The 17,394-nt window shown below is 45.3% G+C and overlaps 1 protein-coding gene across 1 annotated transcript; it reads left to right on the plus strand.

The window, feature by feature from the left end:
- Positions 1–2,615: 2,615 nt before the first annotated feature.
- LOC308434176 (RNA polymerase-associated protein LEO1-like) lies at positions 2,616–13,532 on the plus strand (the record flags this gene model as incomplete). Its single annotated transcript, XM_080934345.1, has 9 exons — positions 2,616–2,696; positions 3,316–3,476; positions 4,483–4,567; positions 6,749–6,843; positions 7,851–7,985; positions 9,388–9,520; positions 10,907–11,111; positions 12,429–12,527; positions 13,486–13,532. 9 exons carry the CDS (start codon positions 2,616–2,618, stop codon positions 13,530–13,532), a joined length of 1,041 nt encoding a protein of 346 aa, XP_080790471.1.
- Positions 13,533–17,394: the final 3,862 nt, after the last annotated feature.

Genomic DNA, 17,394 nt, shown 5'->3' on the forward strand with positions numbered 1-17,394 from the left:
ATGCTGGGATTACAGGTGTGAGCCACTTTATTTACTTGGCTAAATATTTAAGTTCTAATAATTCTATCTTCCCTGCATTTTCTCAGGTCTGGATTTGAAAGTTCTCTGTATTTGGCTCTGTTTCTAATTAAAATTCTATTTTTATTTATAGTAGCCTAGCAAACAACTTTAAGCCTAATTGTAATTTTAAATGTATTAGATTTTATTTGCTTTTAAATTTTATTTGTTTATTTGGGCAGTGTTTTGCTGTATAGCCTAGGCTGTCTTTGAACTTAGTTTTTTTTTTTGGGGGGGGGGTGTATTTATTTCATGCATGTGGGTACACTGTTGCTGTCTTCAGACACACCAGAAGAGGGCATTAGATCCCTTTACAGATGGCTGTGAGCCACCATGTGGTTGCTGGGAATTGAACTCAGGGCCTCTGGAAGAGCAGCCAGTGCTCTAACCACTGAGCCATCTCACCAGCCGCTCTTTTCTTTAAGACAGTTCTTAGTGTGTAGCCTAGACTCAGGTATGCTACCATGTCTGGTTTGCTGAAACATTTTAAGAAAGAAAACAATTTAGGAAATGATTATAACATTTTTACATTTTTTTCTGTAGTAATAAAATACTAGAAAATTACTTTAAAATGTTTATCACAATTCTGCCATGGTAACTGGTTAGGGCTTATGTTTTGTATATCTAGCTATCAAACCCGATGGAGCTTCTTGCTCCCAGGATTTCTTTGTTTGCTTGTTTTGTTTTTTGTTGTTGTTTTGAGATAGTTTCTCTGTGTAGCCCTGACTGTTCTGGGATTAAAGGCTTGTGCTACCATGCCCAGTTTTTAATTTTTTTTATTTTATTTAATTTTTTAAAGGCTTTTTAACTACCAATTTGGTTTCCTTAATAGAGATAAGGCTGTTTTGATTATTTCTTCTTTAGTAAATTTTGGTGGTGTGTAATTATCAAGTAACTGAATTATTTGCTTAAGCTGCTGAATTTATTTGCACTATTCCCGTTACTTTGAATAACTACATCTCGTGGTATAGCCCTCTTTTACTCAAGGTGTTTGTCATTTGTGTCTTCTTGGTCTTTCAGTAGGGCCACTAAGATGGCTCAGTGACTAAGGATGCTTGGTGCCGTGTCTGATGACCTCAGTTTGGTTCCCGGAAGCCACACAGTAGGCAAGAACTAACTCCTGCAAGTTGTCCTTTGACCTCCACAATATGTACACATAGATGAATGCTAGAAACTTGTATTTAAAATCTAGGTTATGTTTCTGGGCTAGGATTTGTTTTGCTTTATTGGCAAGCTGTTAAACTATTTACTGTTTCAGGATGCTGGTCTTCATGTGCACAGGTAATTAGTGTAAGTATAAAGTAGTCTTGTTCAGTCATGGGCTATAGCATTGCTTTCCAGGGTTGTTGAGGGCCTATAGAAGAAACGCTGGGATGGCGGGAACCTGGAGAATGTCATTATCTGGTCTGTGATTATAACAACAGAGTTAAAAGTCAGGTGGCCAGTACATCCTATGAATGTGGAGGACTCAAGTGTCCTCGTTAAGTGTCCTAAGACTGTATGAGGCCATTAGGGATCCTGGAGACTAAAGGGAATGGGAAAAGATACAGGAAACGAGGGGAGGAAGTGCTTCTTGGATGACTGTTCAGTGTCTTTGCTGTGTGACCTAGTATCCCAGTACACAACAGCTTAGAACAGTACAGGAATTTCTCACTCAGATCCTTGGACTCAGGAACTGGGAAATGGCTTAGCTGTGAGGTCTGGCTCAGGCTCCCACAGGGCTGCACTCTCTGAAGGCCTGTCTGCTGCTGAAAGATCTGTTTCCGAGCTAACTTCTACAACTGCTTTTCATCACGTGGGTGGGAGTCCCCGAAGGCAGAGTGTGTGTTTTCATAATCAGAGTAGCTGCTTCCCTCCCAGTGAGTGATCCAAGGGAAACTAGTAAGGCAGAAAAACCACAGCATTATTCATAGTGAGGTGATAGTTTGCTGATCCCTCAGACAAGCTATGACCGACAGGACATGAGAAAGCGTCACCGTCAGTGGACTCACTAGAACCGAAAAAGTTTTGTTTTTGAAACAGGGTCTCATGTAGTCCAGGCTAGCCCTAACTCCCTTTCTACTTCCTAAACGCTGGAATCACCACCATGCGTGGTGTGTACCATCATGCCTAGCTCTCTGGGAGCCTTCCTCTGGCTGGTTATCCTGGTAACTTCGCCTCCCTCCTTCTCTGAAGACACTCTGGTGAAGGTGCTTAAGGCCAGGCTTGAGCAGCCAGCTTGAGATGGTTTGGTATAGATTTGGTTTATGAATGTTTATGTTGGGAATGTGTTGAGGAACTAAATAAAGAATGTCAGTTAAGGGGCTGGAGGGGCAGGGGGGAACATGGTCTTGCAGAAGACTCAAGTTCAGTTCCCAGTCCCATGGTAGGCAGCTCATAACCACCTGTATGTAACTCCACCTCCAGGGTATCTCACTCCCATCTGACTTCTGCCTCGGTGGGTACCTACACTCCGTATACATACCACCCTCCCCCATGTACATAGTTAAAAATGAAAAATAACTTTAGGTAGACCAATAATGTATATTCCTTCAACACTGAAGATTATATAGTGGGACATGGACCTGTTTGGAGATATAGATGACATTTCCTCAGAGAGCAATGAGGACCAGCAAGCATCTGTTCCAAGACAGCCTGTTGTGAGTACAACCACCAATCGCGACTGATGACAGGATTGAAAGCCAAGAGAAAAGATTCTGAGGAGGATGAGTCTCTCATGTTGAGAGGGGATGTGTTCAAAGAAGGCTAATGTAGTGACATTCTTAGCTGAATTAGGCATTTGGGGAAATAATTAGAGGGCACAGGAGGAACCATTAGAATGAGGCCAATACCAAACTCTAGGGGCAGGATGTGGGACTGTTACCATGAACACCTTTGAGTTAGAAGGTATTTCTTTATCCACACTTCCACTGTGCCACGGGGGCAATGTTGCTATCCTTTTCTGGTTTTAGTAGTTACTTAGTAATGATGGGTTGAATTATTTATGCTCCTTAATGTCTTTTGCAAAATAGAAAAATAGATATGCCAACAAAATATGTTCAGGTTAATATATCTTATTCCTCCATGGAATTTATTGTTGCTCCTTTTCCTTTTGAGTGTGGTTGGAGTGATGTTTTAAGGAGAGACTTGGGGGAAGGAATGGCTGTCCCTAAAGTGTGTATGACATAACTTCCTTTCAGACCTGTGTCTGCCACATGCAGAGCAGAGCTGGAACCATTGTCCTGTCTCTTCACGCTCTCCCATTCTGATCCCTTCCAGACACCGAGCAGAGCTGGAACATTTGGAGTGCCTCAGAACCAGCAGGTGGAACGCCGCATCTCAGAAATCAGAGTGAGAATTGCAGTTCCCAGCATCAACTCTGACTTGGGAAATGAATTGTATTTTGTTAAACTACCCAGATTTCTCAGGATAGAACCCAAGTAAGAGAACTGAATAAAAGGTTCAAGAGATTGAACAAAAAGAACTGAATGAAATGTAATTCATGTGTCATGAGTTGACTAATCATCAGGTGACTGAGAACAAGAGAAGGATAAGGTGCTGCAGAGAATTAGAAGGCCAGTGTCCCCTTAGCCTTTGGGGCTCTGCTAGAAGTGAGCAGGTGTCATGTCAGAGAAATCACAGGTGTTCAGTAAAAATGACAGGGAATCTTGACCAGATGACTTTGAGAACAAAATAGTGTTGGCTTTTCCTGCTCGCTAAGGCACACAGGTACAAACTCCAGGGGGGGTTTAATTCCTGAACTAAACAGAGATCTCAGTTTTTAATTCGTTGTTAGTTTTTATTTATTCTTTAAAAATATAAGAATGTCATGTCTAGATATTGCCTAATTAAGCTACTTTGGGGGGTGGGGAGGCAGTGTCTCACTGTGAAGCCCTGGATGGCCTGGAACTCCATAGACTCGGCTGGCTTCGAGCTCGGCTGGTCCGAGGACACTTTCAAAGCAGTTCATTGGGTTCACAGCTCTTCAAACAGGAGTCAGAGGTCTTGGTTTTCTTAGGATATGGATAGAGTAGGTTACTACCTATGTTTTATAGGATATATTTATAATTATAAGATGTGCTTCTTCAACAAGCTTGAATTACAAACAATGTTTGGATTTCATTTCCAGAAGGTTTTTTTTTTAACATTTATGATTATGTGCCTGGTGCCCACAGAGGCCAGAAGAGAGCATGAGACAGTTGTGAGCTGTCATGTGGGTCCTCTGGAAGACCAGCCGTGCTCTTAGCTGCTGAGCCATCTCTCCACCCCCTAGAAGTTTGCTTTAAAAACAAGTTTCCACGAAGTAGTCATTGGCATACTTCCTGAAGGTTTTCACAGATATATAATGATATATATATGTTTTCAGCTGTGATATAATGTTCTAGAGAAGATGTGTTTATAGTTAGTCAATCACTAATTATGACTAATGTGGCAAAAAAATTTTAGACCATTTGATCCTCAGCATTATGAAGATGAATTTGAAGATGAGAAAGTGCTCTATGAGGAAGACAAAACCAGGTTAAGATTAAAGGTACTGTGCCATCTTCTCCTCTCCTCAGCCTCCGAGTAGCTGTGGCCACAGGATGCACTACCATGCTGGCTGAGTTCTTCCTCACATTGTTTCTCAGATATGTCTAATTCATGAGTGGGAGTGCTTTGACTGCATGTATGTGTGGCACGTGTGTGCGTGGTACCTTCAGAGGTTGGAAGAGGGCATCCTAATTCGCTAGAACTGGAATCTGTGGATAGGTGTGAGTCACCCTGTGGATCCTGGGAACCAAACCTGGATGCTCTGGAAGAGTAACAAGTGCTCTCAATCGTGGGCTATCTCTCTGTTCCCCTGACTGTTCCTTTAGACAGTAAACAGAGGGATGAGCATGTGAGACCAGAGCTTAAGAACACCCCTAACGTTTCCTGCTTACTCAACAAATGGCACTAGAACACAGAAGTAAGCAGCCTTTCCAGATATTTTAGGAGAGTAAGCACACACCTTTCTCTCTCCTTTAGAATTGACACTTTTCTAATGTTTTCAGCTTTTACTTTGTGTTTCTTCGACACAGGGGTTCTCTGTGTTGTGTAGACCAGGTTGGCCTGCCTCTGCCTCCGAGTGCTGGGATTAAAGGTGTGCACTAGCCCAGTCTCAGTTTTAACTTAAATTTAACCTTTATTATAATATAGGTATAAACAGTGGAAGGTGTGTACCTACCTCCACACTTCCTGCCAGACATGTCCCAGCAACCTCCCATCACAGGACTGTCTCCATGGAGACTGTACAGCAGCAGACCTTGCCAATAGGGGATTTCTCTTTAGAAAGTTGGGATGACGAGGGACTACCATTGTTCACACAAGGATGGCAACACTGGACATGGGTCACTTTTAGTGGTCTTTTGTGACTTTCAGTTCTCTACTTCATAGATAAATTTGGATTCAAACAGAACTATGTATAGGTCTCAGATTTCAATTTGCTGCTAATTGTTTTATTATTCTTCAGGATGATGATGATGATGATGATGATGATGATTGTGTCTGTCTGTGTCTATAGACCGTGTGTGTGTGTGTGTGTGTGTGTGTGTGTGTGTGTGTGTGTGTGTGTCTGTAAAGTCCAGAAGAAGGTATTAGTTTCCCTGGAGCTAGCATTATAGATGGTTGTGAGCTGTCTAACATGGGTGTTGGGAACTGAACCCAGTCCTCTGAAAAGCAACAAATGCTCTTAATTGCTAAGCCACCTCTCCAGCTCCTAGTTATTTAGTCTTTAAAAATTTATTTTAAACTGACATGTCTGGAGTGTTTCTCATTAGACTAAGAAACCCTTTTTTTCTTTAAAAAATTAATTTGTGTGTGCAGGAACATGCATGTGTATGTGCATATGGGTCAAACAATGTGCAGAAGTCCTCCCATCACATGGATGTGGGGAGTCAACTCAGGTAGTCAGGCTTGGCAGCAAGCACCTTTGTCCAGTGGCTCATGTCACTGGCCCTGAGAATTCCCTCCCCCCTTTTTGGAAAAGAATTCATTTATTTATTGATATATTTATTCTCTCATACATTACACCCCTTCCTTCCACCATTCCTAGTCCTCCCCCAAACTCCCCTCTCCCCAAGACCTACTCTTCCTCCCAGGAGTTATAAGACCAGGCACAGACCCTCATGTCAAGGGTGGCTAACGAGGCCATCCAGTAGGAGGAGAAAGGTCCACAGCCCATGAGGGTCAGCAACCCCGTTACTCCACTGTTAGGAGTCCCACAGAATACCGAGCCGTACAACCATAATTAAATGCAAAGGACCCAGTTCAGACCCATACAGGGTTCATGATGGTCAGTTCAGTCTCTGTGAGCTCCTATGAGCACTGCTTAGTTCATTCTGTGGGCAGTGTTCCCTAAGAGACACTTTTAAAGCTCCACCCTCTGCCCCCACTGGGCCCACAGTCCTTCCAAGAAACTGTGTGTGTGTGTGTTGGGAATAGAACTGGAAACCTCATATACTCTAGGCAAGTGCTCTACCACTATACTGTATCCTCAGTTGAGGTGTTGATTTTGGCTCCTTACCTTGTGTAGACTAACCTGCTATCCTGTGGCACTCTTAGCTGTGGTTACAGGCAGCATCCTACTTTCCTGTCACCCATCAACAGTTCTTGGTGTATGATTCTGCATTATTTGAGAAACAGCACGTAGCTAGGTAAACTGGTCGTCTAATACCTTTTTATTTTGAACCAGGTGGAAAATACCATCCGCTGGAGGATACGCCAGGATCAAGAAGGTTCTAAAATTAAAGAGAGCAATGCTCGGATAGTCAGGTGGTCAGATGGAAGGCAAGTGTTGGAGCACCTGAGGGAGGCCTAGATACGTTGACATTTTCTGTGTAGGACTTAAGGATTGGGGAAGTCTGGGCCGCTGCTTTCTCCTAGGAAACTTGATGAGATAAGCGTTAGGGCCTTACAGCTGAGCTAGTGCACAGCCTAAACCTGCTCGATTGTATCAGCTAAAGGCTAGCCTTTGAGATATCAGGGCAACTGGAAACCACCTGCCTGCTTTGGCATTGCTTCATGTTTGCAAGGCAACAACTGAGCCCCTAAACCGAAATTGTTGAGAGTCCATTTCAGTTTACTAATTTAAAGATATAGATGGGAAGCTATTTATTTATAAGTTACTTTTCTATTGCTCTGATAAAAATGCAGCTTGTAGAGAGGGTTTATTTGGACTTCCAGGGGTATAAGAATGGGTCATGGGAATTGTGGCAATGTGCAGCCAGTGTGGTGGCCGTCACCTCTCTCCCGCCACGCAGGAGAGTGCGCCAACTGGGATTGGCAGTGGCTCTGAAACCTCAGAACCCACACCCAGTGACAGACTTCCTCAGCAAGGCCACACCTCCTAAGCCCACCCAAACATCAGTGATTGCGGACCTAGTACTCAAACCTCCCACCACATAGGGCAGCATTCTTATTTAAACCACCACAAAGAGAACAGATTTCCGTTTTTCTAAGACAGTCTCACCTCCTGTGGTACAGCACACCTTTGGTCCGAGCACAGGGGAGGGAAAGGCAGGCTGAGCTCTATAAAGCAGTAGTCAGCCTGCCTTACACACTGATTTCCAGGCCACCCAAGGTACGTAACCTCAAACAGAGACAGGGGCACATAGCCCATCCTGGCCCAGAACTCACTTCACAGCTGACTCTGAGCTGTGGCCTTTAAGCTCCTGATCCTCTTGCTCCACCTCCTAAGCACTAGGATGACCAGCAAACATCCCCTGCCCAGTTGATGTGAGGACAGGATCCTGTGCCACTAAACATCCTAATACCTCACTGTTACCCCTTTCCAGCATGTCCCTGCATTTAGGCAAGGAAGTGTTCGATATCTACAAAACCCCACTGCAGGACAATCAAAACCAACTGTTTATACGGGAAGATACTGGTCTCCGTGGACAGGCCGTCTTTAAATCCAGACTTACCTTTAGGTAACTTTGTTGTTGTTTTTCCAGACAGGGTTTCTTTGTGTAGCGCTGGCTGTCCTGCAACTCTGTAGACCAGGCTGGCCTCAAACTCACAGAGATCAGCCTGCCTCTGTTTGCCTGGGAATAAAGGCGTGTGCCATCACCACCCGGCCCTTTAGGTAACTTTTAACATGCACATACACGTTGGTGCTTGCAAGAGCAAAGCAGAGCTGTGATTCGGAAAGCCTGCACCTTCTCCGACATCATTCCATAGTACAACTCACCAACAGGCTCATCTGGGCCGTGGATGACAAGTGTCTAAAGTTAACTATAGGCTTCTCAGGGAAATACTCATGTTATAGAAACTTACAAGGGACTGGTAGATGGCCTGTCACTGGTCAGTGCTCCTGGGAAAGGCTTGCCATCGGAACTTGCTGTCTGCTCTTTAGTGAAACTGACCCAAAGAAGCTAAACTATCAACAGTGTGGTGCTGGGGCAGCAACAGGTGTGGCCTAAGTACATGGGCCCAGCTCCGCTGGCTTCAGTGGGTGGTATTTTGGTCCTTTGTGAACACCGTCCCCTTTAGGACACAGATGTCAGTAGGATCCAGTTGTCCTTAAGAGCAGTACAGCACTTTCCATGACTGTGGGCACATGCTTCCTTTGAAGATGCTTTAGTATTTTAAAATCAGATTGTGGGCATGGTCGTATAACTTCGTAAAAAAAAAATATATAGGTTCTGTAGTCTTGAGGATCTCAGTCTCACTGTAATGTGCATGTCACATGTATAGATGTTTTTCAGAAGCATCCTGAAACATGTCCGTTTCTGTTTTTGCTTTACCACTTGCTCTGAGCTGCAGTGGGGTGTTTCTTCAGGTCCTTCATGTCAGGACCCCAGCTGAGCGCTGTCTTCCCATACTCCAGAAGACTTACAGTTTCTGGGAGTCTTGCAGTGTAACCCAGGCTGGCTTTGAACTCTGCAGCCAGCCACCTCAAGCTTGCAATCCTCCTGCCTTGTTTCCCTGCTGAGACTCATGCCTGGCTGAGCTGTTGAGGCTCTTCCTGCCACTGTGCTTCACTTTGGTTTTGAAACAGGATCACACGCTTGGCTTCCTACATTTTAAAACCATTCTTCTGCTCTGAGTGAAGGGAACAACTCAGTTCTCAAAATGTTCCTGCGCTAGCCTGTTCCACCCTTGTCTGTGATTATAGGTGGGGTATTCTTTGTAAAAACACTTCATGCAGCCACCTGCCTCCCTCTTGCAGCCTGGGTCAGTCCAACCCACTTTTCCTGAGCAGTGAACAGATGGACCAGAACCATCATCTTGCTGTTTCCTCTGCCTAGTATGAGGCCATCACTACCCCATGGGCGGGTTTGATGTTTTTGACAAACGTGAGACAGATATTTTCTGTTCATTTCCCGGCAGACCTCACTGTACAGACAGCGCCACATATAAAAAGATGGCCCTTTCATTTGGGAACAGAAGTTCAAAGACACAGGTTAGACTCCTCCCGATGGCTGGTCGTGATCCTGAGTGGCCACACCCAGATTTGATCAAGGTATATTACTCTGTGTGTGTGTGTGTGTGTGTGTGTGTGTGTGTTTGTTTGTGCGCGCGCATGCGTGTGTGTGTGTGTGTGAGAGAGAGAGAGAGAGAGAGAGAGAGAGAGAGATGGGCAGGAGTGTTCATTCCATAGTGGCATTCCATAATGTGTGCAGGCCAGAGGACAATTTTCAGGAGTTTGTTATTTTCCTCATCGTGGGCTCTGGGGGTTAAATTCATGTGATCAGATTAGCGCAGCAAGCTTTGACCCATTGAGACTCCCTGATGGCCCATTATTATTATCAATTATTATCCATTATTATTGTTGCTATTTTATTTGTTGGGAGTGCTGGGATGCAGCCCCTCTCCTGCCTGTAGTTACACTCACCACTGCCAGTGACTGCAGTAGGATTACGGAGTTCGCTCTCATCTCTAGGTGACACCACAGAAACCCTTCCAACATTAGAAAACCATCTTAGAAAAAACTACAGCCAAGTTTGGTAGCAGAATGCTTTCCCTCAAGTGCATACAGCCTTGGATTGGATTCCTGGTACCACAAGAAATAAAAAGACTGTAGAGCCCTCTGCCTTGTTTGGCACTGGCTCAGCTCTTAGCTCCTAAGTGTGGCATGCTGGGCAGGTCTAAGGACATGACAAGCTCCTCAGCCTGCTGTGGGAGCGGGATGTGTGATTTGCATTGAAGGCTATACTAGCAATGTCTGGGAAGCATGGGTCAAGCCTCAGCTCCTCAGGTGTCTGCAGCTTCGGGATGAGCACAGGCAGCTTTTACTGCCCAGAGGGTCACGCCAGAGGGCTTCTCAGGCTGCCACTCAAGAGCTGTGACATCATCAGAGATGTACATAGCTCCCAGGTGTACACACACACACACACACACTGATCAGGGTGGTGCCAGTCCTCCCTGATTCCCACTTGTGTGTTGCCTTTACCCCACCAAACCACCTGCTCTGTGGGCTTGTGGCAACTGTGGTAGAAGGCACATATATCAGATGGCTTTAAGCGTGGGTTTGAATGGGCACAGAGTAGCTGGCTCCCTTTTCCTTTTCTCTCCTTTCCCTCTTCTGTTGGAAAGATTTTCACCACATTGCACGTACTGTTCTTGGTCTTGGACTCCTGGTTTGAGATATCCTCCTGCCTCAGGTGCATGCTACCACATCCTGCTGGAAGTAGTTCATTTTTTTAAGTTGAAAATACCCCTTAAAAAAAAAAAAGACTCATTTATTTACTGAGTACACTGTGGCCATCCTCAGAACCAGCAGAGGACATCAGATCCCATTCCAAATGGTTGTGAGCCACCATGTGGTTGCTGGAATTGAACTCAGGACCTCTGGAAGAGTAGCCACTGAGCCATTTCTCCAGCCCCAGCCTTTTTTTTTTTTTTTAAGATGCAGAAAAAAGAACTGAGGGTATCTACTCCCCAGAAAGTCCGTCTGCAGAGGAAGAACCAGAGGCAGAAGAAACAGCAGCGTTCAGGTCCAAGTTCCACCATCCAGAAGCCTAAGCATGATGTAGAGGAGGTGGGAAGAGATGAAGAAGGCAAGACCCCCAGCGTGGTTGCCACTCAAAGCTGTTACCAGGGCGCAGCCCACAGTAAGTCAGCACAGCTGCCACCTCACTGTAGACAGGCCTGGTCTCACGCTGGCGAGATCTTCACCTACTAGTATTATTTCCTGACGACAGTAGAATGCACACCCTCTTCTGTTTTGCTTTGGCTAGGGCCACTCACCATAGAAAAGGTTAATTGAAAATAAGACCTCTCCAGAAAACATAAAACCTGTTTAACATGTGGTATGTACTGTGGCGGCAAATGTATGTATTAGCACAATTAAGAACTCAGTATTTGAACCTTATTACTTTTAAAGATATTATGAACAACAGCTGGACGTGGTGGTGTGAGCTTGCCTTTAGCACTGTGGAGGCTGAGGCAGGAGGATTTCAAGTTTGAGGCTAGTCTGGGTGGGCTGCTACTTAACAAATTCTAGGTAAGCCAGGGTAGATTATGTCAAAACAAAATAAAACAGAGCAATATAACCAAACAAAAGCCAACAAATGAAACCCACATGGTAATGTGTTTCTCAGGTTCCTGGGCACTTAATAGCGCAACCCAAGAATGTCTCAAGCTGTCTTCAGTTCATGTGAAAGACTTAAATAAAAAAGGAGAGTGCTGGAGCAATGGTTCATCAGTTAAGTACACTGGCTGCTCTTCCAGAGGTCCTGAGTTCAGTTCTCAGCAACCACATGGTGGCTCACATCCATCTGTAATGGGATCTGATGCCCTCTTCTGGTGTCTGAAGACAGTGTACTCATATATACTCATACACATAAAATAAGTAAATAAATGTTAAAAAAAAAGACCCCCTCCCCCAAACAGAATGCTAATACCATACTTCTTAAGGAAAAGCACAGTGGGGAGTGACAATATTCAACGTAAGATTCAGGAATAAGTCTTCATCTGTGAAGGCTTTCGGGAAAAGCCACCAGTGTCGGAATGTGCTGAGAGTAATCAGGCAGGCTGACCAGGCCTGCAGGGGGCAGTGTACTGGGCTCACACCAGCAGAGACTTGTTTAGGGAAGACAGCAAGAGTCCTCGAAACCTGGGTAAGATGGCAGGAGCTCACATAGCAGTTAAGACAGACAGAGCTGGTTTTCACCCAAGGAAGGAGGTACCAATTGTAGGGACCTGATGGTGTTATCACGTCCCGACAGTGATGGCACCAGATCTGTACAGAAAGCTCCACAGCCGTTCTAATGGTTGTGGTCCTCTGTAGTGTGCTGGAAAATAGTTGGGAAGGAAGACAAGGGTTAATCAGGGGCGATCATGGAAATTACAACTCAGGGTGGCTGCAGCCAGGTAAAGGTGGGTCCCACCGAAGGTCAACCCCACTCCTAAAATCCCTTTGTTTTCAGAGAACCAAGCAATCGTGTCTTGTTCAGACTGCCGTCATGAGGGACGGGAAGAACAAACCAGAGGATTACTCAAAGCAAAGCGACTCAGGAGTGACCGAGGTAGGTAAGCTATGTTTATTCAATTCTAGGGTGACCTTGGGTCCACAAGCTAGCTCACAGATCAGGAGCACAGTTCGCTGACTCCCAGTGAGAAGCTTGGAGGGGTAGGGCCTGGGAGGCCACAAAGATCCTGAAGAATGAACAGAAGCTTTGGAAAGGTGTGGCCAGGGTGAGGCTTTTCAGCTACACAGGAAGTATAGGCAGGATACAGGACCCAAGACATCAACGTTCATCTAGAGATGATGTTTGGATAGAAGAGCAAGTGAAGGCGGCTTCAGTCTGTGCTGTTTCTCACCGATTTCTGGCCTCCCTTTCTCTTGTAAGATCACAGAGCAAAGACACTTTAGGTCATAATTATATGAGCATTCCTATCACTCCTGGGAAGTCACTGTCTTCCTAGCATTTAGCAAGCCCTGTGTTCCCGAGTAGGGATAGGCATTGCAGTTGCATTAATGCTTAATTAGTGTTGACTTGTCAATCCATTTTAATGTGTATATGATGTGTATATAACAAGTTTAAAACATACATAAGTGTTCTGAAAATTTAGTCTAAGATTTTTTAAAAATTTATGAGCGGCTTCCTTGCACATATACCACACGCACACAGTGCCTGTGGAGTCCAGAAGACAATGATGGAACACTCTCTACCCCCAAACAGAGTGACAGGTGGTTTTGAGCTACCATCTGGGTCCTGGGAACTAACCTGAGTTCTCTCCAAGAACCATCTCTCCAGCCTCTCAAATCAGACTTAAAAAATGCCACACTGAATGAAGTGTCCCTCCTACCATGACAGGCACCCAGGGCAGCCAGGTCCTAGGGGTCTGTCTTCCCAGAGGAAGTGCTATGAATTGAACACAGGTCTCTGGCAGATTTCTCCCGTCACTTCAGAACTAGTTTGGACAAAGCTGCCAGAGATGCCTTATACTGAATTCTATAACCCGTCCTTCATATTTCTTCAGGAGACAAACCCTCCAGGAGAGGAAGACGGGGGAAGACTGAAGCATAACTGTGCACTGGTGTCTCCACAGCCAAGTTGTTAAATCTCTGTTTTGCTGGGACTGAAATTAGGGCTTTGTGTGTGCTGAACATGCTTCTTACTACTACGGTACATCCCTAGCCCATAAGATCTATCACAGACAGAACAGTTGCTTTGACCTACATGAACCAATTAGTCAGCCATGCAGAACCCCCTAAATTCCATTCTCCTCTCATGTATATATATGCACTATATATTTTTTTGTCTTGTTTTGAAGTGAGCTTTCACCATGTAGCCCTGGCTGTCCAGGAATTCACAAGATCTACCCGCCTCAGCCTCCAGAAGGCTGGGACTGTGTGGCACCACACTTACCCACTTTAAATTTTTATAGCACGATTTTGTGGTTGTTCAGAAAGCATTCAGACTCAGCGAGAATGCCCGGAGGTCCTGAGCTTCAGTTTCAGGCTCAGGGCTCCTGTACATGGTGCTGACCCGGAGCCTCTGATACGAACCTCCAGGCTGACTCTACAGACCATGCAGAAAAGCTTGGCAAAACTGTTTGGCAATTTTGCATTCCGGGGGGGGGGTTTAGCCATACAGACTGCATCCCTGGGCTCTGCAGTTTCGATGGGGATGCCTCAGGGAGCACACGGCGGCACTGTGCAGGCCCAGCACATAGTATTCTAGGCCTCTCACACTCCGGAGAGCTGCAGCTTGGGCTGCATGAATCTCCATGACTCACCATCCTCAGGAGGATAAGCACAGCCATCTTTATTCATAAAACGGTGATTTCAGCCAGGTATGGCTGACTTACAGCTCACGCCTAATTGCAGCATTTGAAAGACTGAGGCAGGAGGACTACTTTGAGTCTGAGCCCAGCCTGCGGCCTTCACTAATGTACTTCAAGTAGATTACTGAATATACTTGAACCAAAAATAATTTCATACGGTTTAATTTATACTCATTCTTGTCTGTCCATAAAACTAAACTGGCATATACAGAAGACATGTTTTGCAGTAAGGCGAAGGACACTGGGTATCAGTCACCCCCACCCCACCCTCAGTCAGCGGAACATGTGATGGACGGACACAGCTGAGCACCGATAAAGAAATGGCTGACTAGAGACCATTTTGCACGGTTCAACATGGGCGTGCAGGCTACAGACCGGGAGGTTCTAACAGACTCAGTGCACCAAGTTAGTCCTAGCGAGGGCTTGCAGACAGCTTCCTGCTGGTCTGACACCACCACGAGCTCCGTGACGAGAGCTCCGTTTGGAGACCTTATACACCACTACTTGCCTTCCAAAGGCCCATCTCCGAATCCCACCACTGCTCCAAGTTAGGGCTTCAGTGTAGGAATTTGGGGAGGATAAAAATGAAGTCCGTAAGGCAGGAAAGAATAGCTCAGGGGAATAAATAAGCTTTATCTTTTACTTCTAAATCAGCTTAGCATGCAAAGCAGGGTTTCCCTGTGGCATCCTCGTACGCGTGGTGTACACTGTCCCCACTCATTCTCCTCACCACAGTAGGCTTGTTCCTGAAGGAGGCTGCAAGGAGCGAATGTCAGATTCCAAAACTAAAGGGATTTTTAAAAAGTCTCAATATAGGATATTTCATGAACTTTAAAAAAGTTATTTCAGTATACAATGTTTAAATAACTATAGTCTTCAAAATATCGTGTCATAAACTGGATGAATAATACTGTTATTTAAATGTCAGAAAATGAATTGCTTTTTTACTTATAAAACATTGAGTGTTTTGGTATGTTAATATTAGAAAAAACTTTAATACCTGACTTCAAAGGACAGAGAAATATACACTGCCAAAAAGATCTACCCAGGCTTCCAACAAAACCAAGACAAATGCGATTCATTCACAAGACTGAGACAAATAAAGCTTTATGTGTGTGCATACTTTGTCTTGTTCTGCCTTCCAAAGGCCCATCTCTGAATCCCATCTGCATCCCGGGGCTCCAGCATGAGGAGACTGGGGGAGGTCACAAAGACTGAGTCCCTAGCAGAAAGGAAAGAGTAGCTGGGGATCATTGCGCTTGTTCTTTTAACAGAGTACAGTGAGGGTTTAGGGTGGCATACAAGGCAGGCAGTGGGGAATCTCGGACTGAGATCCTACTGCCTCAGGCAGCAGGCTGGGATCCAAACCAGCCAGGGCTGAGCTTTGTCATCAGCAGTTCACACACACAAAGCTACTCTATAAACCCCTTCCAACCCCATAACACTAGGTAGAAGGAAAAGGTTAGAGGGGAAAGGGGGTGTAGACTCTTTAGACTACTTCCTGCTGATTAGGGGTATCAAGTTCCTTCGGGCAAGTTCAATCTTGTCTTCAAAATATCTCCAACCAGCAAAATACAGCAATCTAGGAAAAGCAGAAGGGGGGGGGGGTAAGGAGGGCAGGGAGCGAGGGGGGCAGGAGGAGGAGGAAGAGCAGCAGCAGAGATCTGAAGCACCCCATATATCCCACACCCGAGCTAAAAACTGGGCTTCTAAAAAAATGATGTCCTCACTACATTTCTCCCTTTCTGTTTTATGCCATTAGTGAGAAGTTCTAAACAGACATTACCAATGAACCAACTGCTTTTTGGATCAGTTTTCTTTTTCCTATAACCTGTGATTCTTGGCTGCTCTAGTCTGAAAAGGCTTGTGTGGGGCCTTGAGGTGGCAGGTGCCCTATTTTGTTTCCCAACAGTAAGCGTTTACCTCATATGTTCCTTGGACCTGCACTTACTGGTCCAATGGCATCTCTTTCCACAACACCTGGACAACCTGGGAAGCCTAGGTGTTCTTTCAGATAATACATTGCCGATAGAAAGGGCTTGCTTGGTTCTCTGGTGGAAAGTACCGTTAACACACTGGGCATTCAGAGATCTTAAGCTTTTAGTGGCTTGCTCGCAATTTTATTTTAAATGACCAAATTTACTGAAATTGAAGCACTGGGCATGTTGATATCAAAGACCTTGTGCAACTACAGGGAAAGCTAATGGTGGTAATCTCATAACCCCAGGCTGCCCCTCTGGAGGCACAGGTGGTTCCTGGTAGACCCTTTCCCTGAAATCCAGCTGTTTTAGCTTTCCCTGCACGGCCTCCTCCTCCCTGAGGCTGTGGGACTCAGTGCCAGGCTGAGATCTGCTTTCTAGCCCCATTTGCTTCCCTTTCTCATCCTGTGGGAAGCTCCAACCCTCAGCAAGCACCGGGTCTCAGTCCTTTTGGTCCCCCCTTTCCAGCACTACTTGCTTTCTGAGCACTTCCAGCTCGACCCATAACCTCCCCAGTCACACAGACAATTCTGCAACCCTTTGAAGAACATAAGGATGGTGACCTTCTAGTTTTCCCATTTCATCCATTTTTTGTTTCTCCCATTCCTTCATTTCCACTTGCAAATTTTCAAACTTCACAGCCATTCTCATCTTTTTTTGAGACAGAATATAGGAAGAAGAGATAGAAAATCCCTTCTGGGAGCAAAGCAGGGGAGAACCCTTTGGGAGCAAACATCCTGAAATAGAATACCCATTCCTTCATACCCTGCTGTCTCCTCTACTGCATTAGAAACGAGTCTCCTGTTCTGTCTAGCTCATCTGGGTACCACCTGTAGGCATACTTTTTGGCTGCTTTGTTCTTTAACCTGCTACCCTTCACCCCAATCCCCTCCAACTCCCCAACACTAGGTAGGCAAGAAAGGTTAGAGGAGAAATGGGGCGTAGATCTCTTTAGACTACTTCCTGCTGATTAAGAGTTCCGTGGGGCAATGTTTATCTTTGTGTGGACATCCAGTTTCTTCTCATGTTTTTCCTTACGGCCACCTGGCAACCTGCAGCAGCAGCTTCCTCTCTGGGCTCTGGCATTTTATACCCTCTCAAGAGTTCCCATTATTCCACATGT

Source organism: Micromys minutus (assembly GCF_963924665.1).
Source record: "Micromys minutus genome assembly, chromosome: 21".
Classification (NCBI taxonomy): Eukaryota; Metazoa; Chordata; class Mammalia; order Rodentia; family Muridae; genus Micromys; species Micromys minutus.